At 41.0% G+C, this 22,773-nt stretch overlaps 1 protein-coding gene across 4 annotated transcripts in view; it reads left to right on the top strand.

Moving 5' to 3' along the window:
- Positions 1-22,773, top strand: part of LOC141908820 (carboxyl-terminal PDZ ligand of neuronal nitric oxide synthase protein-like) — a 55,697-nt gene that overhangs the window by 16,819 nt on the left and 16,105 nt on the right. For all 4 annotated transcript variants that reach the window (XM_074799037.1, XM_074799035.1, XM_074799036.1 and 1 more), the window contains one exon: positions 6,415-6,486. In XM_074799037.1, coding sequence (XP_074655138.1) covers positions 6,415-6,486 — 72 coding nt within the window. The remainder of the gene's footprint in view (positions 1-6,414; positions 6,487-22,773) is intronic.

Here is a 22,773-nt window from a genome sequence, read left to right as displayed (position 1 = left end):
GTAATATGTGAGAAATTCTCCCAATTCTAGATATTGTCAGCGATTTTCTCCGATAAAGAAAAATTGCATCACTCCTTCTATTGCTTCTCGGAATGAATCCATAGACAACTTCCCTCTCTGCCTGCTAGACCATAATAACGATGTCTGGCCATTTCATCGCATTATGCGGAAGTGGATAAAGAACTTGACTCTCCTTCGGCTGGAAATGCAAACCCAATTCGTGAAGCGCAGTATAGCTGATGGTCTAGTTACCGGTGTTGACAGTACCCTCGCGGGTTTAAGTAGAATATGTTCAACTGGTTAGATCTAAGTTGTTTTTAGCTGGTAGATCACTCTTATCTCATTTTTCAGTGCACAAGTGCTGCTCGTCTATCAGCTAAGAGGTAACAGTTATCCCGACTGGGGTCGAGATCTACCGAAACATGCCTGAAGGATACTCGTAACCCTGGTTTTAATAAGCTCATGGTTCTGGTCGAGCTAATGTCCTTTGTCTTAAAGGTTGCACCAGCTAATCATCTCTTGTCTTAGCAATATTTTTCTTCGATATAGAGACGTCGTACATGTGAGTTTCGTCGATGACGGACGGACACGCAGACAAAAACGATTGCACTCGTGTTGACTAAAAGGCTCATTTGTACATGATCTGCTTAGACGCTTCGATGTTGTTATTACCACGAGACTCGGACATGCCGGTTGTTCGAGATAAAATCACACGTTCTCGTCCTAAAAAAGTCTCCGCTGTCACTTAATCTACCAACACAGCCACATCCGCCGCTGCAGGGTTTAAGGTGTCAAGTGCTAGACCGTGAACATAGGCATTGATCACATAGTAATTTATCAGCAAGAGCTTTTCCAGTATCAGTGTGGCGAGCGCTTCTGGGGGTGGTTAAATGTACTGATTTTAGTACACTTTCTGTATGTTGGATTTGAGGAAAGTCTTAAGTTTTTAAAAGATTCCACCCTAGTCTGTTGAATAACAAACATACCACTATAGTGCATCTACACTGTGGTGCGGTGTATCATTTAGTTACTAATATTTCATTATGTTTGACAGATGCGGCCATCTTGTAATAGAGATTGAAATTAATTGAAAATAATTACTATTTACATCAATACACCACGATGCGGTGTACTAGCAAAGTCATCATCAATTTATACACCGCATGTATTGATGTGTTGATGCACTAAAAGGGTTATCAGCTAGTTTAACTATTAGTTTCAGCACAATACCTATATTACGCACATTAGCATCTGAGATCTGAAACACTGCCAAGATTTACTTCTGAAAATGAGCCTTAATGCGTATCGTTTTTCTTTTTCAACCAAAATAGCGTGGTCTTATTTGAAGTCATTACACGAACTCTACCCCTTGAAAACGACAAATGGCAATTGGAATTGTTACACGTATCAATCATTCTTCCTTTATTTTCTTCGAAGTCGATCGTCGAACCCATAAAATTCATGGCATCAGTCGATTCAGCATTAATGAATTGCTGGTTAAAAGCATTTTTGCTGCCGAATGGCCACATTTATCTCGGCGCGAACAAATATATACATAAGCGCACGAATGGCAACTAGACAAACACCATCTCTTTGGGATGTTGGTCGTTATTTTCTGTCAGGATAAATAGTCGCTATATTGATGGACGATGTTCCGTTATCGGTAAGCGTTAAAAATCGATTGAGGTTTTTTTTCGCGGCGAACTTTCCGTGGCAGCCAGTTATGATAGGCAACTGACGAACGAATTGCGAGATATAAAACTTCGAGAGCTCTCTTGACATTTAGCTATTTTATTCAGCTATTAGAGATGCGTGCAGAGGTTCTCAGTATCGTAAGTAAATGTTGATTGTAGTTTCTAGCTCTCTTAGGACACTTTCAGCTCGTGTATAGGTTGTTAACGCGGGTACGTTCTTCAAGGCTAAGCGAGCTGTTTCAAGGGCAGTGTTTACTGCTTCCTGCTTCTGACGTGTATATCAACATACTTCCCACGAATTTAGATAATGAAGCCGAATTTAGATAATGAAGCCGTAATTAGTGGCGGATACCTACGCTAATTAAAAATGCTAAGCAGGTATGAGTAATATATTCACCTTGAACTATATGAGGTCACTTTCCTGGTAAGGTTAGATAACTGAAGCAAAACTCAGTCGCGCTGAAAGATCTGATCCGATCGGGTCAGATCTTACGCGACCTGAGTCTTTGAGTGACCTTTCCAGGAGCAGATCTAGGAAGTCTGGAGGCCAGGATCCATAATAAAGATAAGGCATTACTAGGGTGAAGCAGCCATGTCAAAGGCCGTAGTGAGGTCCCGCCAGGGATAGATATTCTAAGATATTCTTGAAGAAATCCGTCCAATTTCTGAGAGACAATTTCCAAAAGGATGAACATCAAATTTTGCAGGTTTAACGATCTCTGTCATGACGAAAAGTGCGACTGCGATGGGAAGACAGGTGTCCCTGTGGTCACCCTTAAAACTAATCCTGCTTTCTTTAAGAAAACAAGGCCACGCTTTGCGTCCTGTGTTTATACAGATAAAGCTTCGATCGACATTACAAACCGCTCGAAGCCGTCTGGTTCGTAGCCTGATTTAACCGGTGAATGATGTTAAACACGGAATAAGTACGTCTTGTCGTGACATGGCTGAACATGAGGGACTATTACCGCTTGCGAGCGTGTTACGTGTAATAAACCGTAAATGTCTTATAAGTTAATTAGTGGCTTGTCAAATCCGATTACTCTCTCCGTCTAGCTAGCATCAATGCTGTTGCACCTCTAACATACGCAACCGCGTGGAAATTACCAGAGGCGCCATGCCAAAGTGTTTCTTTTTAATAGTGCATTTAACCGTGGACTTTCGTTTTAGAGTCCATGATTTAACACTGTCGTTGCATGTTGTTTTTGAAGCCCAGTGCAGGGAAGCAAGGAAACAGGAAACAGAAACATGTTTCTGCGCATTTCCCTATGCCGTTTGCACTAACGAGAAATGATAAATGAGAAACATGGCTTTTGCGATATCAAACATGTTTGATCCGTTATACTACGTTTCCATGTTTCCTTACATGAATCCATCAAGGGAAAACGAGTTAGCGCGGTGGTTTTTATCGAGTTTCACGGACGCAAACAAAAGCGCAAACGTTTCATTTATTCGTCGGTAATAAAGTGAAAAATGACTCTGCAGATGCTGTTACGCAATATTCGAACACGACCGCCGCGCTTCGAAATTACCGATTCGACGTAGAGCTCGGCGCTCCTCTACCGCTCAACAACTACGTCGATTTATCACGAGATTTATCTCTGTTAGAACTGCAAGAGAGAGAGAGAGAGAGAGAGGCGCCTAAATGTTTGACGAATATTCGCTGCGATGAAACGCTTGTTTTGCGGGTGACGAATGTTTTCGTGTTGCGTCGTCGGGGATGAACGTCGTGGTAATCATTGACGACGTACTGGATGAGATTTATGTTATCGTAGAGAACGATGTTGCGCCGTTATTAAAGTCGGCGAATGTTTTCGACGAGCTCGTTCGGAACGAATGCCATTAATCGCGCGTCTTCGAAAAATACCGAATCCCGATTTATTTCCTATTAAACTGAGGCCGTTATGTTGTTACTGTTTATAGCCGCGATTACGTGGGGATGATTTGGCCCGGGCCAAATTGGCGCGGATCAGGCTTGATCATATTTGGCCTGTGCTTAATTAGAGAGCGCGCTCACACGTAAATCGCTCACTCGATACTTAACAATGCTTTTATTAAACAACGTTGGTACCAGTTGTAGTTTTTTAAACGCAATCATTTGTCCCAAGCTAAAATTCGGCTCGGGTCTGGTCCGACGTTGTAGCCACACAGGCTTGGGCCCATTTGGCACCCGTGTGAACAGTTTTGCCGGGCCAAATTTGGTACGGGCTAAAAATGCTTAAATGTGTAATGACGGTTATATGTCATCGGGGATGGAGTGGAAATATTTCATGTAATCGTCGTAACAATATAACAATTTCGTCCACTCGTGAGCTGAAAATGTCAAGTTGTCTGCGTAACTTTCTTCCGAGTTTTGAACATCGTTTCAATTATTCAAGACGTTCGTAGGATTGCCTGATACGTGGAAAGGAAAACAGAAAATTAGCCAGATGCCGTAAAACGGTAGCTACGACATCTAAGACAGACCGTCGTGCGTAGCAGCGGCAACATCTAGATAGAGCTAAATGACGATTTCTTAAGAAATTGTAATCAGCATCGAGCTCATGAGAGATATGAGCCGCGATTGCAGGAGCAATTTTTCCTGTGCCAAATCAGGCCCGAAACAACTATTCGCACAGGGGCCAAATGGACCCTAGCCCGGCCAGGCTCAAGCCAAATTCTAGCACGGTTCCGGAAATGACTTGCGTTGTTTAGCATCGAGTAGTTTATGTGTGAACGGGCCAAGTTTGACTCTTACGGGCCAAGTTTGTCTCAGGACTGATCTCCGTGCCAATTCGGCCCTGGCCAAATCATCTCCATGCAATCGCGGCTACGATGTCCTTTCCTTTATAAATACAGTAACGGGTAGATGAGAACAGATTCTCCCGAGGACTATCAGTTCATCATATGAGATATGACTACAGACATTGATTTCGATATTGTATACGAACTAGAACTGGCGGAGTACTCACTGGTGCCCGCTCGAGACAAACGCCGTACTGATTGCTTTATTTAGTATTCAAGCCGTATAGCGCGCGGAGTGCATTTTTGCGCGGGGAATTTCCTAGTCGCGTACCCTACGGAGCGATCAAATCGTCTCGTAATCAAACCGATAGATCATTTCAATACGCAGTTAAAGCGTCGTCTGACAGCGACAGCAATTCGTTGAAATATCGCTTCGAAATAGGGGAGAAAAAATTTTTTCGAAAATTAGACGCGTTTCTTCGCGTGGCGACGACCAATTGAGTCGATTCGTTGAAAATAGCGTGTCTCTCGCGATTTGATCCTTTCATCTGCTGTAATAGATGAAATTTATACCAGTTAGTCTTCTTCGTCTAGAAAAAGATGCTGATTCATTCATATACCTTATATGTTCTTATGGGATTTGGAAGGTTTTGGAAAATGGGTAAAACTGCTTTTTCCCAGGCCCTGGAAAATCAATGGAAATGTTGTTATAATTCCTCAAATGGTAAAGGTACGGAAAGCAAGAAAATGATCCTGAAATAAAATGTCCTTCTTTTTTCGAATTTTAGGCTATTACACCTAGATGTCTTACTACGAACATATCTGATAACAAAACACTTTGTGAAACACTTTTATGGAAACACTTTGTTGATGGGACTGACAATCGGCACATATTTTACTTTGAATGGGCTTACATTGCTTGTTCTAGGTTGGTGCTGTGTAAATTAGGGCATGGAGAAAACGTTTCTGGATATTATATGGAAAAGTTATGGAAAATGAGATCGTGAAGTCCTACGAAATCTTCTTATTCTTGCACCCTGATTTCTGCTCTCATCTCTCTCTCTCTCCTCTCAGAATTTACCGAAGTATGAAAATTATTTGTTACCGGGCTATTTGTAAACAGTGTTAAGCGTGAAACCTGTGAATTGCCTGGTAAATATGCTTTCCTTATCTCTGCTACAAACCGTAGGGTATGCCCGAGCTCTTCATGTTTACACTGTCATCTTTGATAGCTTGCATCATCAGAACTGCGAACACTGCCGGTTATCAGAGCGACTTAGCACTTTGTAAACTAGACAACCACCATTTTCCTTCGGCCATGGTCAATTTTTTTTTGGGGGGGGGGGAGAACATCGCGATCCACGTTCATTATTTATGCGCAGACATGAAGAACCGCGAAAGTGAATTAAGCGTCAAGTACCATAGAAAATAATGGATATTTACACAAGCGCACGATGGTTTGATGCTTTTCAATTAACTGTCAGGAAAGCTATATCTCGAAGCTCTTCGATATTTGATGGAACGATCTCTATGAATCGCGGTGAATCGGAATTGATAACCGAATCGCCGAAATCGAGTCGAAGCGGACACCTGTGAACTGCGTGTCCACTGGGACCATTGTATTTTAGAGGCCCCAGTGAAAGGTTGATTAATGGCGGACATGGCAGTATCAGTGAACTCATAATAATGATGATAGTATTTCTTTATCTCCTTTTTACAATAGATTTCATACAATTTCATTCATACAGCAGTGGATGTTTGGTTAAAAGGGGAAAGGACAGTGGGCAACCAGGACGCTGTGCTCGAGTGGAGGCCCACTGCCCAAAGCAGTTAAAACTGGAATTTCCCTATCATCTCTGATTTTGATCCTCATTTTTATCAGACATATTTTTCAATGTTTAATATATCAATTTCTGCAATCAAAAATCAGTTTCAGGGCCTCCTCTTTTTGCTATATGACTTCAGTGATATATGTTTGTTTCGTTTTTTCTTGCAGTATATCGGAACGTTGGATGTACCAAGACCGAGCAGTAGAGTTGAAATTGTGGCCGCCATGAGACGCATTCGGGTAAGCATCCAAATTCATAGATTCATATTGTTTCGCGGGCTTCCGTGAGACCCTTATTCTCGTACTGTCCGTCTATATGTGTGTGTCTGTTTCAGCTACTTAGCTTTGTTAATAGTGTGTCAATCTTGATGAAACTTGGGTACCAGAACAATGTTAGTATGGGGGTCTAGTAATTCAGTGTAAAGAGTGGTCCCAGTGCGCCACCTAGCGGCAGAACTAGACACTAAAAAATCTGTATCTCGGCGACATGACCTTGAAAATGACCTCGTAACTGAGGAACGGGGTCAAAAAAGTTGTCCTTACAAAATTTAGCTCTTGGTCCTAGATGCAACATATCCAAAATGCAATAGGAACTAATGCTTGGCAATTGCAGCGTTAGAGTTTGTGCCCATGAACCGTTGTGGCCTATGGCTTGTAATTACTTAAACTAAATGTGCTAAGAAAACTCTTAAATTCAACATGATTTAGTACACATGTAGTACATCGAGCTGTTTAGAAAAACAGCCAGTACTTCAAACATGTAAACAACGTAAATCTGTTAAGACCCGGTGTTAGAGCTTATCCGTGAAGCAACTGCTCGTAAAAAAGAATTAAGCGGGTATAGTATTTACGAAGTGGTTGCGGCGCAAGCGGTAACTTGAGATTTCTGGCGCACCACAGCGTTATGCCGCGCGCGAGATTTTATCCGTACCCAATAGCGGGTATCCGCGTGTGTTTAAAACAATAGTTCGTATTAGTTTTCGATTGATCGCTTGCTTTATACCGTCTCACTGGGGGCGTAAAGATATTCGAGTTTCGTTCGTGTTTTCGGATCGGGATAATCCGTTTATCTGATATTCGGTAATCTCTTTGTGAGATTACTTTTTTCGGCGCGTGTTTCCCGACGCTCGCAACGGGAACGGCCTCGGAGAATTCGTCGACGGAATTATTGTCGTATCAGCATCAAATACCATTAGATGTTGCGGCAGGTGTCTGCTGGTTTATTGTTGCATTCCCCATGGAACTCTATACATTTAGGCGAAGATGGGGATTGTAGTTGGGTGTACTGAGCTTATCGCTGTCACATTTACCACTCTCTTCCCTTCCATCCTCAACTCCTATTTTTTGCAATTCTCGGATTGTCACGCTTCACGGAGCTATAGCTCCTCACTGTATGCGGCTAGACTAATATATACTACTGGTTCATCAGAACCAAGAAACTGTTTAAGAATTCGAACCAAGAAACTATCTAGACATAAGCTGCAATCGCACGCAGACGTTTCGTCCCTGGTCAAACAGGCCAGAACCAAACCTGAGTCATATTTTGAGAGCACGTATGTACAGCTTAAGTTACTTAAATGTTATCAAAATGATGCTGTTGTAAAGTGAGGTGAATCACTTCCAGAACCAACTAGCATTCACATGACTAGCTTACCCGTCTAAACAATTTGGCACGGGCCTGGTCCCATGGTTAAATTTGGCTCATGTCAAACAGGTGCGGACCCGGTTTTGGCACCAGCGTGGCCACAAATTTGGCCAGGGACAAAATTCTATGCTCATATGATCACAGCCCACCTCTTATGGAGCTAGCTGTTTCATGAGGATGACGAAGAGACTGGTCAGACGATTAAACGAAGAAATCACGTAGACGTCGGTAAGTTCATGGATATTTCTGCGAGTGTGAACAACGTGATATTCAACAATCTGATAAAACTACACGATGAAAGCAAGCGGAGGAAATGAGGTTGTGAAGGTTTCGAGTAATCGCGCCGAATGAATGACTCTCGAAGTAGTCGACGACGAGCAGGAGAAAGAACTAAAGACATACGTACCTAATAATATCTCGCACCTAACCATTACGCATGATAGTTCTCATCTCGGTTCACTTGCTTCGTGTTTACCTACGACGGTTGGAGCATCGATAACCAAATAATGCAATATTTATATCAGCACGGATACTGTTTATTTCTCATTGTATTGAATGTATTGGATGAATATTGACTGTATTTACAGATAGAGTTCTCGGTTCTTACAACGCAAACGTTTGTATTGAACGTCGTTGTCAACATCATCATCTTCATCCCGGGCGGCGACTGAACGCGTGGTTTATTTCGTGAATAATGCATCGATGTATTCGGTTCCTTCCTTCGGCTTCTCTTGGATTGAGTAGTTTGTTATATTCTGTGGAAACCGATGGAGAAATTGATATGGCCGGTTAGTTTGAGGAAGCGGAGATGGTGATAGATTTGTGGCCTCTAGCTGAGATTCATTAGGCGCAAGGTTCGGCCATGTTGTTCTGTTGAATTTAGCATACATTCATGGTTTGGGTCATGTATCTACCACAGTATTTATAGTGAGTGAACGATGGAATAATTGCCCCATCGCATTCAAAAAGTTTGGCTTGTCAATTCAGTATGCTTTTGGGTCCTTATGAAGAACATCTTTGACAACTGGTTTATTTCCAGGGTGGGTGGGCTGTGCCACCTGTATTTTCCTAAACATGACAACTACCTCATACACCTATAATAACCCCTGGATGCGTAGTTATTTATGCAATATTGCCACACAAAACTGCACCAACCTGCTCTACTGAAGATGTCAGTCATTGAATTCTGAGGTATATGTCAGGGCAATCATTGATTGCACCGATTTGAACGCCTTCATCGAGCCTAACTTTTCTTCAAGCCATTCTTGCGTGCTCGTCCATTTTCTCGTTTACTGGTTTTTAAATCGCAGCCTTGAGATATAATCATTAATTCCTCACCGCGAGTTATTCATTAAATCCTAGCCCCCAGACTCGCAGAATGCGGTCTAGAACCGGTGCAGGTACCAGGTTTTTTGTATATTGACCTCACACCTAAAAAAAGCCAACGGCCGGATTTGTTTTCATCTTTGGTGGCTGCACGTTTTTTTCCGCCGGGGATACGTGCGTTTTTTTTCCCATCTCGGGGATACGTGCGTTCGTGGCGATGCTATCGATTGCTCGCGTCGATGATGGATTGGTGGCATTCATGATCTTGTGGTTGAGCAGTCACTTAGTCGTTGGTCTACGGATTTATGACAAAGCAGTCATGCGTGACATCGCAAATATATCATGTTTCATCAATCGGATATGACTACGCGATGTGCTGATGACGATTGTTTTTCTTTGATCATATTTACTTATTCATTCCCTAAAAGACTGTTTTTGTTTATCGTTTTTACATTAATCGGTGTAATTAAAGAACTGTCATCCATGAAATTATTTTAAAGACGCTTCGACGGATTGTCTCGATGTTCAATTTGTACATGTATCTACCCTAGACACATCTGCAGGGCAAAAAGTAGCGCTTTCATTATCAGGAATGGCTGACTGGTGGCCATCTTTGTTGGTCAAAATCAGCACTTAATACTTTTTTAGCTTTAATATCTAGTTGCTACTGAAAATCAATAAAAAACTTGAAATTCGACTTATTTGCTTCCCTAACTAAACATTTAGCAACACCTATTAATTGAATCATGGTCTCTAACACGATTTGAATTCTAGGTTTATATCCTCTACTTGTAGTTAGTTATACTTAAAGAGTCTGGAGTCTTTATCAGTTTGTTCCGTCGTTGTTTCGACGTTGCTTTACTCGAGATTGATTTGTTGGGTAACTAACGTTCCCATTAAATTTCTGCCGGGGATTACTCGTCGATTACCGGTCGATTACCGATTTTAGTCGTTGAAACAGGTGCATTATTTATTAGCAATAAGACGCTTAACAAGCGCGATCTTAAAATTTCAATTCAACCATCTCGATTGAAATTCTAATCCGACAAGACTTAGGAAACGCTTTCTAACGTTTTGTCTATTAGGATAATTACTAGAAATCCAGATTTTTCGCAATGAAATTCAATCATCTTTTACCGAATATAGCTATAAATGAATTCTCTATTTCATGGCAACTGTTAGGAAATATGAATTGTCGCCGATCGCAATTCCACGCGATTACCAATTGACAAGCGAATTGAAGGCAGAATTCAGATGAATCTATTTTGATTTGTGAGTTCAGTTTCAGTTGTAAGGTTTGTATTACTCGTTAACGAGATTCTGAAAAGAATCTCTCGTCAATGCCGGGCGCCGCTGAGTAGAAACGACGTTTCCGTGTTCCTCGTTCGCGCAGCGGTGTTCGTCGGCAGCTTCGCGATTGTTTACTCTTCGCTCCTCTACCGGCAATGACGAGGCTTGCAGAACGGGCGCTTCCAAACCCGACGAGTCTTCGATGTTTACCTAGCGATCACCAATTATTGCTTCAAACACGGCAGCAACTCTGAACCGGCCAAGTGAGAAATGATGTCTACTCCGGTGACGAGTCTTCTCGCGATTCTTTTTCGCTCTCTATATTGCTATTTACTGCACCATTTTCTTTTTCCAGTGCATTAGATTCCAATTACACGGGACAAGTCGGTTTTTGAAGTGAATCCGCTTCGATCTGTCTCTTAAGTTGATGCATTCGCACAAAATTGAATACATTTATATTTCCATTAAACGCTGGAACCTTGCTTCGGACGCGGAAGCTTTGAACTTGAAGCTGCACTCAAAAACCCTGGAACGCTTCAGAACGTTTCCCAACGCCGTTCTCGTGTTCCATTCTGTCCAAGAAATATCCTTTTACGTTCTCCGAACACTTGCGACAAACAAGTGTTCTAGTTTTGCATTCCAGAGGTGTTCCAACGTTTTGAGAGTGTAGTACGCGGAATGAACTTCACGGGACCAGAAAATCTGTTCGTTTTAACTGATAGGTAATAACCGTAATATCCAATATGGGATTTTCCTATTTGGGACAAAATTCTAGGTTTGTAATAACTGATAAATTGTTAAATCCGAGGTCGTTATAACAAGGTTTCATTTTATACAGTGAAATTGTTACTGATGAAAAAAGCACGTAAACGCTTATGTAATGCACTCAAATTCAAATATTTACATCCTCAGTGTATTTCCCCGGTGAATAGCGCCACTAATAAGTCTGTCTACACAATTAAATAACGGGACAACATCATTAATAAGATAATAATTACATTTATTTGGAGCCAGTCATTTATATCATGTTTATAATTGAAACATAATTTGATGTAGCCGGCGGTGATGTCCTAAATGAAAATAACGAATATATATGAGTTGATGCAGTAAATGCGTATTTTGGTCGAATTAAAAATGTACATTAGTAAAGTATTGGTAATAAGCCTTTTTACAGTTTCCAGGCGCCATTTTTTTGGGTACCCGCCGGGTCCGCATCGTTGAATTTTTTGTCCCTATTTTTCTCCGGTTTGATTTTTTTATTTCGTTCATATCTCTGGATTTGATTAAGATAGAAACAAAGTAAAAATATCCATGAACTCGGCTGGTGCATTTTTGACCAGTGCCAAATCAGGTCCGGAACAACTCCCCACATGGGTGCCGAATTTGGCTGAAAAAAATGTTGGCACGGGCCAAGTTGTTTTGTGTGATCGTGGCTGATACATCCATTTTTAATTGATCGCGTATTCGGTTTTTTACGCGAAAGGTTAAACGCCGGCATCATAAAAGTCGAATCACGGGATTCCTCACTCGAATCCCGATTGATATTCTATATGATTAATTAGCCATTAAACAGATACCGATGCCGTGTTGATGTTATCGTAGAAAGACGGTTACCCCTATAAAATCAATATAGAGATCAATGATATTGAAGAAACTATCAGTTTTACGTCAGGGCGAAGGAAGCGGCATAAATAATCCTTTACAACGATCTTGATGACTATTTTCCTCTCCTTTTTATGGCCGTATGAAAACCTCTTGTATCAATCTTCTAAGGTTTTTTGTTTTTGATATCTTAACACTCCTTAACAAGGTGATTCCTATCATCTCCGTTGCGCACCTACAAATGTTCTGTTTCAAATGACTCGATGCTTTGTGAGGGTTTTATTACGAATAAGGTCGTTTTTACGGGGGGGGGGGGGGGCACGTTGCAGGAATGTCTTTTGTAAGCTTTGTATGTTATAATCTCATTTACTTTGTCTTTGATTACGTTATGTCATTCATGTTCATGTTCGCGCGCATGCGTGTGGTGAACAGTGGCTTCTTTTGCCGCTGGCTTCTTTTTCGCGTCGAGTAGATAGGGCAGGTTTAAAAAAACCCCGTCGAATTTCCGCCGCACCAAACGCAATTCGCTTTTCTCTCTTCATCCATATAGATCTTATGATGTGCCGTTCAGTTCATTATGCACAAAGTCCTAATTTTTCCCAAGCGAGTTTTAAATTGATAATTGTCTTCGACAGACTCCGACTGCGGCGAACTCCCCGGTGACATTATTCCACTTATCTGCCGCGCGTTACTTATCCGTGGCATGTGGTCAGATGTTTATATACAAATTCACTCGTTAGTCCGTAGATAATCGACTAAACTCTCGAAGAGGATGACACAAGTTGTCCATCGGGTGATAAGAGATTCATCAGTACTTTCAATATGAACTTTCATCTCCTTAATGGACTGCAGCGTAGTGGCTGCGCGTCGTCTTCTAACCTCGATAAACCGTCTTCTCTATAAACCATGTACAATGACAACGGCAGTCATTACTTTGCGAACAGTAGTCTTTATCGTTTCCAGTTCAGATCACTCGAAGTAGATTCTTAATCTAAATAATTCTCGTGTCGCGCCGGTAGGAACGACGACGGCAGCGACGTGGGGTATGAAGCATGTATAATTCACTATATTGAATTAAAAATCTCTGCCCGTCTCTCTTTCTACCCTTTTTCTTTCTCCCTCCCTCTTTCTTCCTTTCTCTCTACACACCTTACTTCAATAGGCCGGCGCTGTGACACAACTTTTTAAACGGCTATATGAGCGTTTCTACCCGGCAGCAACTAAAGATCGACTTATTTCGTCGCTGCCTGCGCCTCTGATTTCTGTTTAGTTTTAACGTTAGTGCTCTTGTAACCAGTATCGGCTTCAACGTCGGGTATTTGGGGCGTATTCCACGACGAGTTCTTTTTCATCTCAATAAAGAATTATCCCTCTTATTCTTTCGATTGACGATTTGATTTGAATTTCGTGTCCCTTACAAACCCCGCCGGAAACGAAACGCGTAGTTTGATTTCGAAATTGGAAATGTGCATAGCTTGTAAATCGTTCTGATAATCGACTGAAAAACGCCGATGAACCTCAAACAGAAATGGTATAATTAATGTTTCTCATATACATTATCATAATAACTGCCATTTAGCTGATTTCGTTACCGATAAATCGCAGCATCTAGAAGACTTCTGATTCCCCATCCGTCTCTATCTTTGCGCCGTTCTCGTGACTCTGCGTAATAAAACCGAGATTGATATTCCCGCTTGTAGTTCGTATGATGTCGTTTTAATGTCCCGGATGGCACGCCGTATAACATCGAATATCATGTATCGTCGCATCGTGTTCATCATATACGACGATATCAAAAACCAAACCGTCTTTTAGATAGACCAAACGTCTGACTGGTGTAATGACTTCGACTTTAAATATGGTCGGTAAGACGATGTAAATGATATACATCTTGAACAGTTTAACCCTTTCGGTGCTGACTAATTGATACCTGAGAGTGCTGGAGATAAATTGAAAAACCTTGAAATGCGGCATATATTGCATCTACACTGCAGTGCGGTGTATTGTTACTCACTAATATTACTCTATGTTTGACAAGTGCTGCCATTTTTCTATAGGGATGAAAACTAATTGATACACTGCGATGTGGTGTACTTACAAAGTTCATCACCGATCTATACACCGCACTGCAGTGTCGACACACTGAAAGGGTTAATGATCAAAAGAATGATTGTATTCGGCGAAGTCACATCTGCTTAGAGTATATATTCTTATAAAAACTGTCGTTTCTGAGAAAAAGTTGACTTCTATGAAAGATTTCATTGAGTTGATGAATACGCGGCTTATGACGAGTATCATAAAGTTTTCCCGAATGACTGGTAATAACAGACAAGTCTTATATTTACGTTTGCGGGGTAACGAACTGATCGTTGGAGTTCATTTCCCCATTATTTGAAGCATACAAGTACGATTTCTATGAGTAATTTAGCTTAAGCGTCTACGACATCAAGAGATGCCTGGACATGTCTACGTTACTTCTTTGAAATGTCTTCGTACATAAAACCCATTTAACTCAGACTTGGTGGTGCGAATGAATCAATAATCCTCTGTGGAGTTTTTTCTTTTTTTTTTCAAGAAAACATTGTTTCGCGTGAAGTAGTTTCGAGTACGAATTAAGCTCTACTTAGTAACCGCCTTGGTTTTACCGCTGAGGCAGGTGGCCTTTAAGATCTTCATCTTCCTCGAAACAAAAGCACCCGTTCACCTTTTACTGATCTTATTGATATATTCATGTTGACGGAAATGTCAGGGGTTGAGGTTCTATTCATCGGTCGGTCCGACGAGACAGCAAGTTTTGCACTCGGTCGCTATGAATCTCTTTGATGAAAAGTTAAAAAGTTTCGTGCTTTTTTATTCGCTTCGCAAATTCATCGTTTGAAGGCTATATAACGACTGCTGCAATTGCGTATTCGTTAAAATTATCTTCGGACTCGACGTTTTCGACTTTTTCCTAGACTCTGAAACAAGAGTGTCAGCGAAGACGTTTTCAAGAATCGTATCCGAAGTAATAACGAGAAATTGTAACATGCCGCGGTAAAAGAATGCTCTCCGATGAAAACTGTAGGGCCTTTAAAACAACAATATTTTCTCTCCCGCCGGCGTCTATACTTTACGCATTTTTCCGATCGCTGAAAGCATTCCGCTGATGTGAATCGATGTCGAGTAAATATTGTTTTATGTAATTGCTCCCGATATACAAATATGATGAGACATTGTCGGTATTAGATTTGATGAACTGATAAACGTATTAATAATGAAAACAAAAAGTTGATCCAACGCCCGGGAACGTGTGCGTTTCTCTCTCAGGCTGTACGAATATTCACCACTTCAAACATTACGAGTGAAAGATAAATCTCGATTCTCTTCGAAATGCTTAATTCATAAGAAAATCTGTGTATTAACCCTTTCATTGCCGAATGATTAATACCCTAATGCTGGAGACAATTTGAAAATTTGAAAAAATTCCACTAGAGATAAAAGCTTATTTCTGATAAGATCATTACGCTGGGATGTGATGAACTAACATAGATTTATACATCGCACTGCAGTGTAGATACACTGAAAGAATGGAAAAAATGGTTTATGGAATTGAAAATCAGTGAAATGTAGAGGCAGGTAGTACTTTATAGATAATTTAGTTTTTTTCTAAGGTACTAGCTACTAATGTGTAGTATCTCCATCAGCTATATGAGTGGAATAATGGAAAGAAAGCGGTTGTCATGATAATTCTACTTAGTTCAAGTTTTGATATAATTTCTTCCCATCTATTCAGTTTTATGATTTTGTAATTTAGAAAAAAAATCATCTTATAAGATCATGAAATTCTATATGTGTAGATAACGGAATGCGATTATGTAAAAAAGATGTTTTGGCGAACATACCTACGTAATATTTTTAAGTCATAAGAGCATTTCCTGAAATAGATATGGCTGTGCATTTAAGATATGATGGGATAACTGATTATTCAATCATGAATTGTCACTTGCAATTTACGTGACATATCACGCGAAATTGCCTGCCTCACTGCCCCGCGCTCGCCTGCCTGCCTGCCTGCGCTGGCGTTGTTTGCGAAGATTTCATCAAGTTAATTTCATGATTATGGATTTTTTAAAGTTCTTTCTTCGACGACGTTGGCGGCGTGTGTTGTGTGTACGGTGCGCACGAAGAAACGAACTAGTCCGCCGTGGAAATATGAATGACGGTGTGGAGAAATTCCTCTTCGTGATTACCGCAACTTACACCGACTGCGAGTTCATCGAATGACACGTTGTACAAGCGAGAGCGCTGGGCGTTCTTCTAATGAATGCATATTGATGGATTTATACGCTTGATTGAATTAGGTTTTCCCTTCTATTCGGCTCTTATTACGGATTAGACAATATTCAGTATTCGTGATCATCATCATCGCGATTGTAGTTGATTATCGCATGTATCTCGTTCATTTGTGTCCAGTTCGTACCGGAAAACCTCAACCATTAACATATTCAATAGTTATGACATCGAGTTCGTGGACTACATTTTCTTTTGTCTTAACTGCTGCTGCATTCACACTATCATGAGCATGGACATACTTTACTATTTGACTGTACCCGGAGGTACCAATCGAGAATGGACCAAATCGATGCTGTGTATTCACCAGGCCTATGCCAAGGGGGGTTTGGGGGAAGCAAAACGAACCCCCTACAATTTTCAAAATGTCGGCATAAGAAATTCGCACTAAGATTTTGAGAAATTTGGATACAATAATCATGAACTGCCCCTCGAAAAAGCTTCACTCAGATTTTCAAATCAGCTGTTATCACTGGCCCAGCAATATGCAACAATGTGATAGGCAGCTCAATCAAAGTTTCTACTCACCGATTCTAGAATTTAGATTGAACTTGCATCGGCCTATTCGGTCAGTCAATATTGGTCCGTTACAAAATGGGCCAATTTAGCGTATGGACATATAAACTAGACCTATAAACTTGTTAGTATAAACGCTTGGAATGGACTAGATTTAGATCAGTTTTGATAACGTTATGCGGTAATCTGGTACTAGCCGAGGATTCAACCCATGAATCCTTGATGCTCGAACCACTCTTAGCCACTACAAGCTTCGAACAAACTGAGAACGTTATAAATTCATCCATAAATGATTTCCTAGTTGGAACATCGATGTTCATCAAAAAAGATTCATGTTCCATAACATGTAATTAAGATAGCAATCATCTCCAGCCGCTTTCATATTGTGTCCGTAGATAATCTGACTCTATTGATCATTTGATACGTTATTTTGTACACAATTACTTCAACGATTTTATCCGAATATTCATGCATACTTATAACACGAACGCCAACCTTCCTGGTACATCGTAGTTCAAATGACTTTCCTGGAAAATCACTCTGTCGCCGATAGAACTAATGATTGGATTTTTTTGTTGAAACCATCCCAATCCGAACGAGCTAAATTTAGTATTCCGCGTATAATTATCTATGTTGTTGCAGGTATGGGCGCGATGGCTTGTAAATCACCGCCAGCGTATTAAGATCGGACAAGTGAATTTTGATGACGGGCTTTTCGTTTTTCGCCCGCGTTAGTTAATCAGGTTATTTTCCAGTGTAATTGACGAAACACTCGGAGGCAGATGAGAGCAGATAAAAGCGCATGTATGATTAGGTAATTACACGCGACAATGCCTCGTAGGAAATCATTTTTCAGTTGGTTTGACGACGACGTTATACGCGATTGTACCGCTCGTTAAAATCACGTACGAGTTTCCGTGAAATGAGCTCCGACAAAATCACATCATCATCCGACGTCCGGTGCCCGGCTTCCTTCTCTCGTCTCACTCTTTCATCATACCTCTACATCCCTCTCATTCCTTACCTGTCATTCCTTACCAGTCATTCCTTACCTCTCATTAGTTACGTCTCATTCCTTACGTCTCATTCTCACCTGTCATTCCTTACCTGTCATTCCTTACCTGTCATTCCTAATGTCTCATTCCTTACGTCTCATTCCTTACCTCTCATTCCTTACGTCTCCTTCCTTTCCTCTCATTCCTTACCTCTCATTCCTTACCTCTCATTCCTTACTCTCTTTCCTTATGTTTGATTCCTTACGTGTCATTCCTTTCGTCTCTTTCCTTCTCTCTTCTCTTTCCAACTCTGCCCTTTAAAGCCTAACGCACTCGACACAGGGAAGTACCGAATTAAACATGTTTGATTACAGGTGTTTCTCATTTCTCGTGCACGCAACGCAGAGAAACACAAAATCAAGGAATTTTGATCACGGAAACCATGTTTCTTGTTTCTTGTGAATGCAGACGACACAGAGAAACACAAAATTAAGGATGCTTGATCACGGAAACAATGTTTCTTGTTTCTCTTAAATGCAGACGACACAGAGAAACACAAAATTAAGGATTTTTCATCTCGGAAACCATATTTCTTATTTCTCATAAATGTGCACAACATAGAAACACAGAATTATGGATATCTGATCTTGGAATTATTGTTTCCCAAAACCATTTTTTTTTTTTGAAAATGTACACCACATACGGAAACACTCGGAAACATGTTTCCTTCTCCTGTATCCAATGTTTCCCTGCATCAAACTCGCTTTCCAAATATCTCTCCAACTTTCTATATCTTTTAATATTCAATTTTCTATCTCAAGGCCTCGTTCACTTCGCTCTCATTCGATTCATCTTCGGAATAAAATTTGAAGTCGCGGTGATCAACGACATTGTATTCTTTCCATTCGTTTTAAAGCCCGCGGGACGTCGTTCGCAAATATATGCAAAAATTTAATTTCGTTCGACGCCCGAAGCCGAGAGATCGCGACGAACGCGAAGCGATATTCGAAAATACGAAAAAAAAGGCCGACAATTGACGCTAACGCGTGGATGACATTCCGTCGATAGTTAACGAGCGACGATTCAGATCGACCGACTTCCGATTGTGTCGTATCGCGCATTTCTAAAATACCGAGCCCCGCATCGTCGACGCACTCATCGAACTCCCTATCAATCGAAAAACATAATTAAAGCTTAAGAGGAAGTGTACGAATTTTCTCTCGCTTGTTGATATGCCGGATGCCAGAGGTCCATCGTCATTTGTCTGATGATAATAACTGCGTTTATCTATTTTGGGTATTGAAGTTACCCCTAGGCATAAATCGTTATCAATAGTCGGATAAGTAACAGTAGCAATTATCAGACGCTGAGTGCTAATGACAGTAATCTCTAGAAATGTTGCCCACGGTTACAGTATTAACCTATTATGAAATCAGATCCTTAAGTGCAACCATGATTTACAATTGATCATAAGTATCTGTGGGCCTTGAAATTGGGTTTTATCCGAAAAAAATATTCATTTTTGAAATAGATATGTAGAACTTCTGGCGAATATTAATAGCCGTGATCACACGCAGATTACTCGGCCCTAGCAGATTTGCCATGGGTTAGGCCCGAGTCATATTTGGTCTGTGTCTAATTAGAGAGAGCGCATTCACGCTTAAACCATTCACTCGATACTAAACAATGCTTGAACAAAGCGAAGTGAATCAAATCACTTCCAGCACCAGTTCACACGAACCATTATGACCAATAGGAATTTGGGTAGGGCCAAACAGGCACGGGTCCATTTGGCACCCTTGTGAACAGTTGCTTTGGGCCGAAAGTGCTCAAGTGATCGCGGCTAATGAAATATAATGTTCCGGATTGCCATATCAGGATGAGATTCACAATTCGCTTTTTAACCGATGGCATCCTGGCAATTTCCGCATTGACCTGGCCATTAGCTGATTAAAAAGCCTGATCGGTATTCAGCGATCGTAATATCGCGCGCCGGTGGCGCTTGTACGTGTTCTACGTACCCGACACGACTCGGCCCTGCGATCCATCGGGAGATGATGACCCACCGCTGTTTAACCATCGTGACATCAGCATCGTCCTGCGATTGAACTTCCAGTCACCTTTTTACGACGCTCATGAAACCGCTCGCTCGTAAAACTAGTGGGACATTTACAACTGCCGCTGATGCGCCGTGAACGTGGAAAGCAATCTTTATTCATATGATTTTATGTCCACGTCTAATGAGGACCTTGTATTTACATATTTACTTGTGTATATTTTTGTTACGGTACTTTGTTTTGTTTTGTTGTATGAATGCGAGCATTAAGCGGCCTTTCTGGCTAGGCCTGTGTAGATTGTATATATGTTAACCTTTTCTATGCAAATATATATATATTGAATTGAATTGAATTGAATCCCTACCAATGAAAAAGATGGTTCAACCACGTCTCAACTCAGGACACAAATGAATGTACTGATTGTTAAAACTGATCGCAAGACCAATCAAAAGCCAATCGTACATATACTATTTTTTACGATGCTCGGAATGTATCTTACGTTACCTGAGTGCACTCATGACCGATCGTAAGTTCGCAGCCAATGAACAGCGATGTTACATCACATGACTTAACCCTTTCAGTGCTGACTAATTAATACCCTATAGTGCTGGAGATAATTTGAAAATTTTTAGAAATTCCACCCTAGTGTGTTGAATAATGGGAATACCACTATAATGCGTCTACACCGCGGCGCGGTGTATCGTAAGTTACTAATATTTCTATGTTTGACGGGTGCTGCCATTTTTCAAGAGAGATAATTACCAACTACATCAATACACCGCATTGCAGTGTACTAGAAAAATCTATCACTGATTTAAACACTGCACTGTGGTGTAGTCGCACTGAAAGGGTTAAGCGTTCGGTTCAAAACGATCGTGGATCTAGGGTGACCTGAGCGTAGCTAAGATCCGACAAAAGAATCTTAGCCGAATCGACGATTCGACCTCGCGATGCGACATGAGTGTCCTGAGGATCGGATCCGAGTTAGACTTTACGTTATCATCTTTTTTCGTTTTTGCGCTATCGGAAATCCGGCGACGGATTGAAAAGAATCGGCGGCTAATGAAAAATTCATGACCGCGATTGAAGGCAGTGTGTGTTCGAATGATTGAGTTGTCTTGTTTCTCTCTAGCGCACGTTCGTTCGTTCATTCCCTTCGCTCTTAAGCGTCGTTATTGAAAAATTGTCAAAATCGATGCGAAAAATGAATGACGACTTGAGAACGTCGCCGCACGCTCTACCGCGCGGTCGCATGGCTTGATTATGAAAATTATGTAAGTTTTCAGAATTTCAAAATCTAGAACGATCTGCAATGTCTGAAAGCTGTCTGATATGATTAAGTGAATCGCGCTTTCTCAAAAGCATGCATGTGACAGTGATACCGGATTTTGAATTCAATGAAGTCGTATTCGGATTTGAATATCCATAAAGAACTAACAGATTCTTGATTCGTTTATCTATTTTATCATCTATTTTATCATGGGAACCCCCCCCCTGTTAGGCATAAGGACAAGCTGTTTAACCACTGGCCAAGACAGACAGTTGTATTGGTGTACTGGTTAGCACACTTGCTTACCACACTTGAGACCTAGGTTCGATTCCTGGTCTCCTTACTATTGGAATACAGTCAGAACAACGAATGATCTACTGGCTCTAAAAAACATTTTCGGACTTAGTCTTTCGTTATCATTGTCTCTCTATATTATCACCAAAACACCGGATATTTATCAATGGTGTCAGGGAATTTCCTTTTCTTTAAAAAGAAAGTCCGGGAATGAAAAAGTTTGGTTACGTCTGTTAGGAATATAGGACAAGCTGTATAACCACTGACCAAGTGGACTAGTTCTATTGGTCTACTGGTTTTTGCTTTCTACTTACGAGACCTGGTTTCGATCCCCGTTGAGTGCGCGTAATATCACTGTCACTTCTCTTAATCGTTACACCCCTTCTCAAGACACAAACCAAAGCAAATCAATGATAGTGCTTAAGATAGCGACCTGAATAAAATGAGCGATGATCGATTTTGAAACAGTTATGAGTTTAAGATGCCCGTTCTAATTTGTTGAACGAAACGCTTTTTACGATCAAATTCGTAGTCGGATTTGGGATTTGTTTTGAGTTATGTTTTGTCATTCTGCGTTCGTCCGACTGACATTTCACAGCTATAAGCCACAAATGAGGTGTGACTTCAGGTTTAAACGCTGATTCGTTAATGATGTCGCGAATGATGGATGTATTACTGTGTAAGCTGCTGATCGTAAGCTGTTATTTACCGCTCTCCATCGACAAATCTCTTCCTCCGCAGACACGCGATAAACGAAGTCCTGACCGGAGCAATTTGAATTTCGCAGGTGAAATCATCTTGTTACCGGTGGTGCTGCTCGGATGCTGATCACGGAAACGAATCAACATCGCAGCGGTGCGCGGTGTAATTACTCCCTAATGAGACGTACCTATCAAACGGACTGAGACCCGGGCTCCGTAATCAAACAACGATTGGCTTTAACGTCATTGTTAATTGCGATCACAACAACATGAAACCGATACTTATCATCGTTATCGCATTCAGAGGTTCATTAATATTGCACGTAATTATCATATAATTAGTATTCGTATCATTACGCCTATTTCACACCCGATTTGATCGTATTCGATTATGTTCGCGGATGTGACCTGGAAATTTCCTTATATTTTATCCCGGTATTTCTTTTGGTAGCAATATATCATAAAACAAATCAGCTAGCTTTACGAGCAACACGGGTCCTAA

Source organism: Tubulanus polymorphus, chromosome 7, assembly GCF_964204645.1.
Source record: "Tubulanus polymorphus chromosome 7, tnTubPoly1.2, whole genome shotgun sequence".
Taxonomy (NCBI): Eukaryota; Metazoa; Nemertea; class Palaeonemertea; order Tubulaniformes; family Tubulanidae; genus Tubulanus; species Tubulanus polymorphus.
The sequence above is the reverse complement of the archived record's forward strand: the minus strand, read 5'-3'. Positions and strand labels throughout refer to the sequence as shown.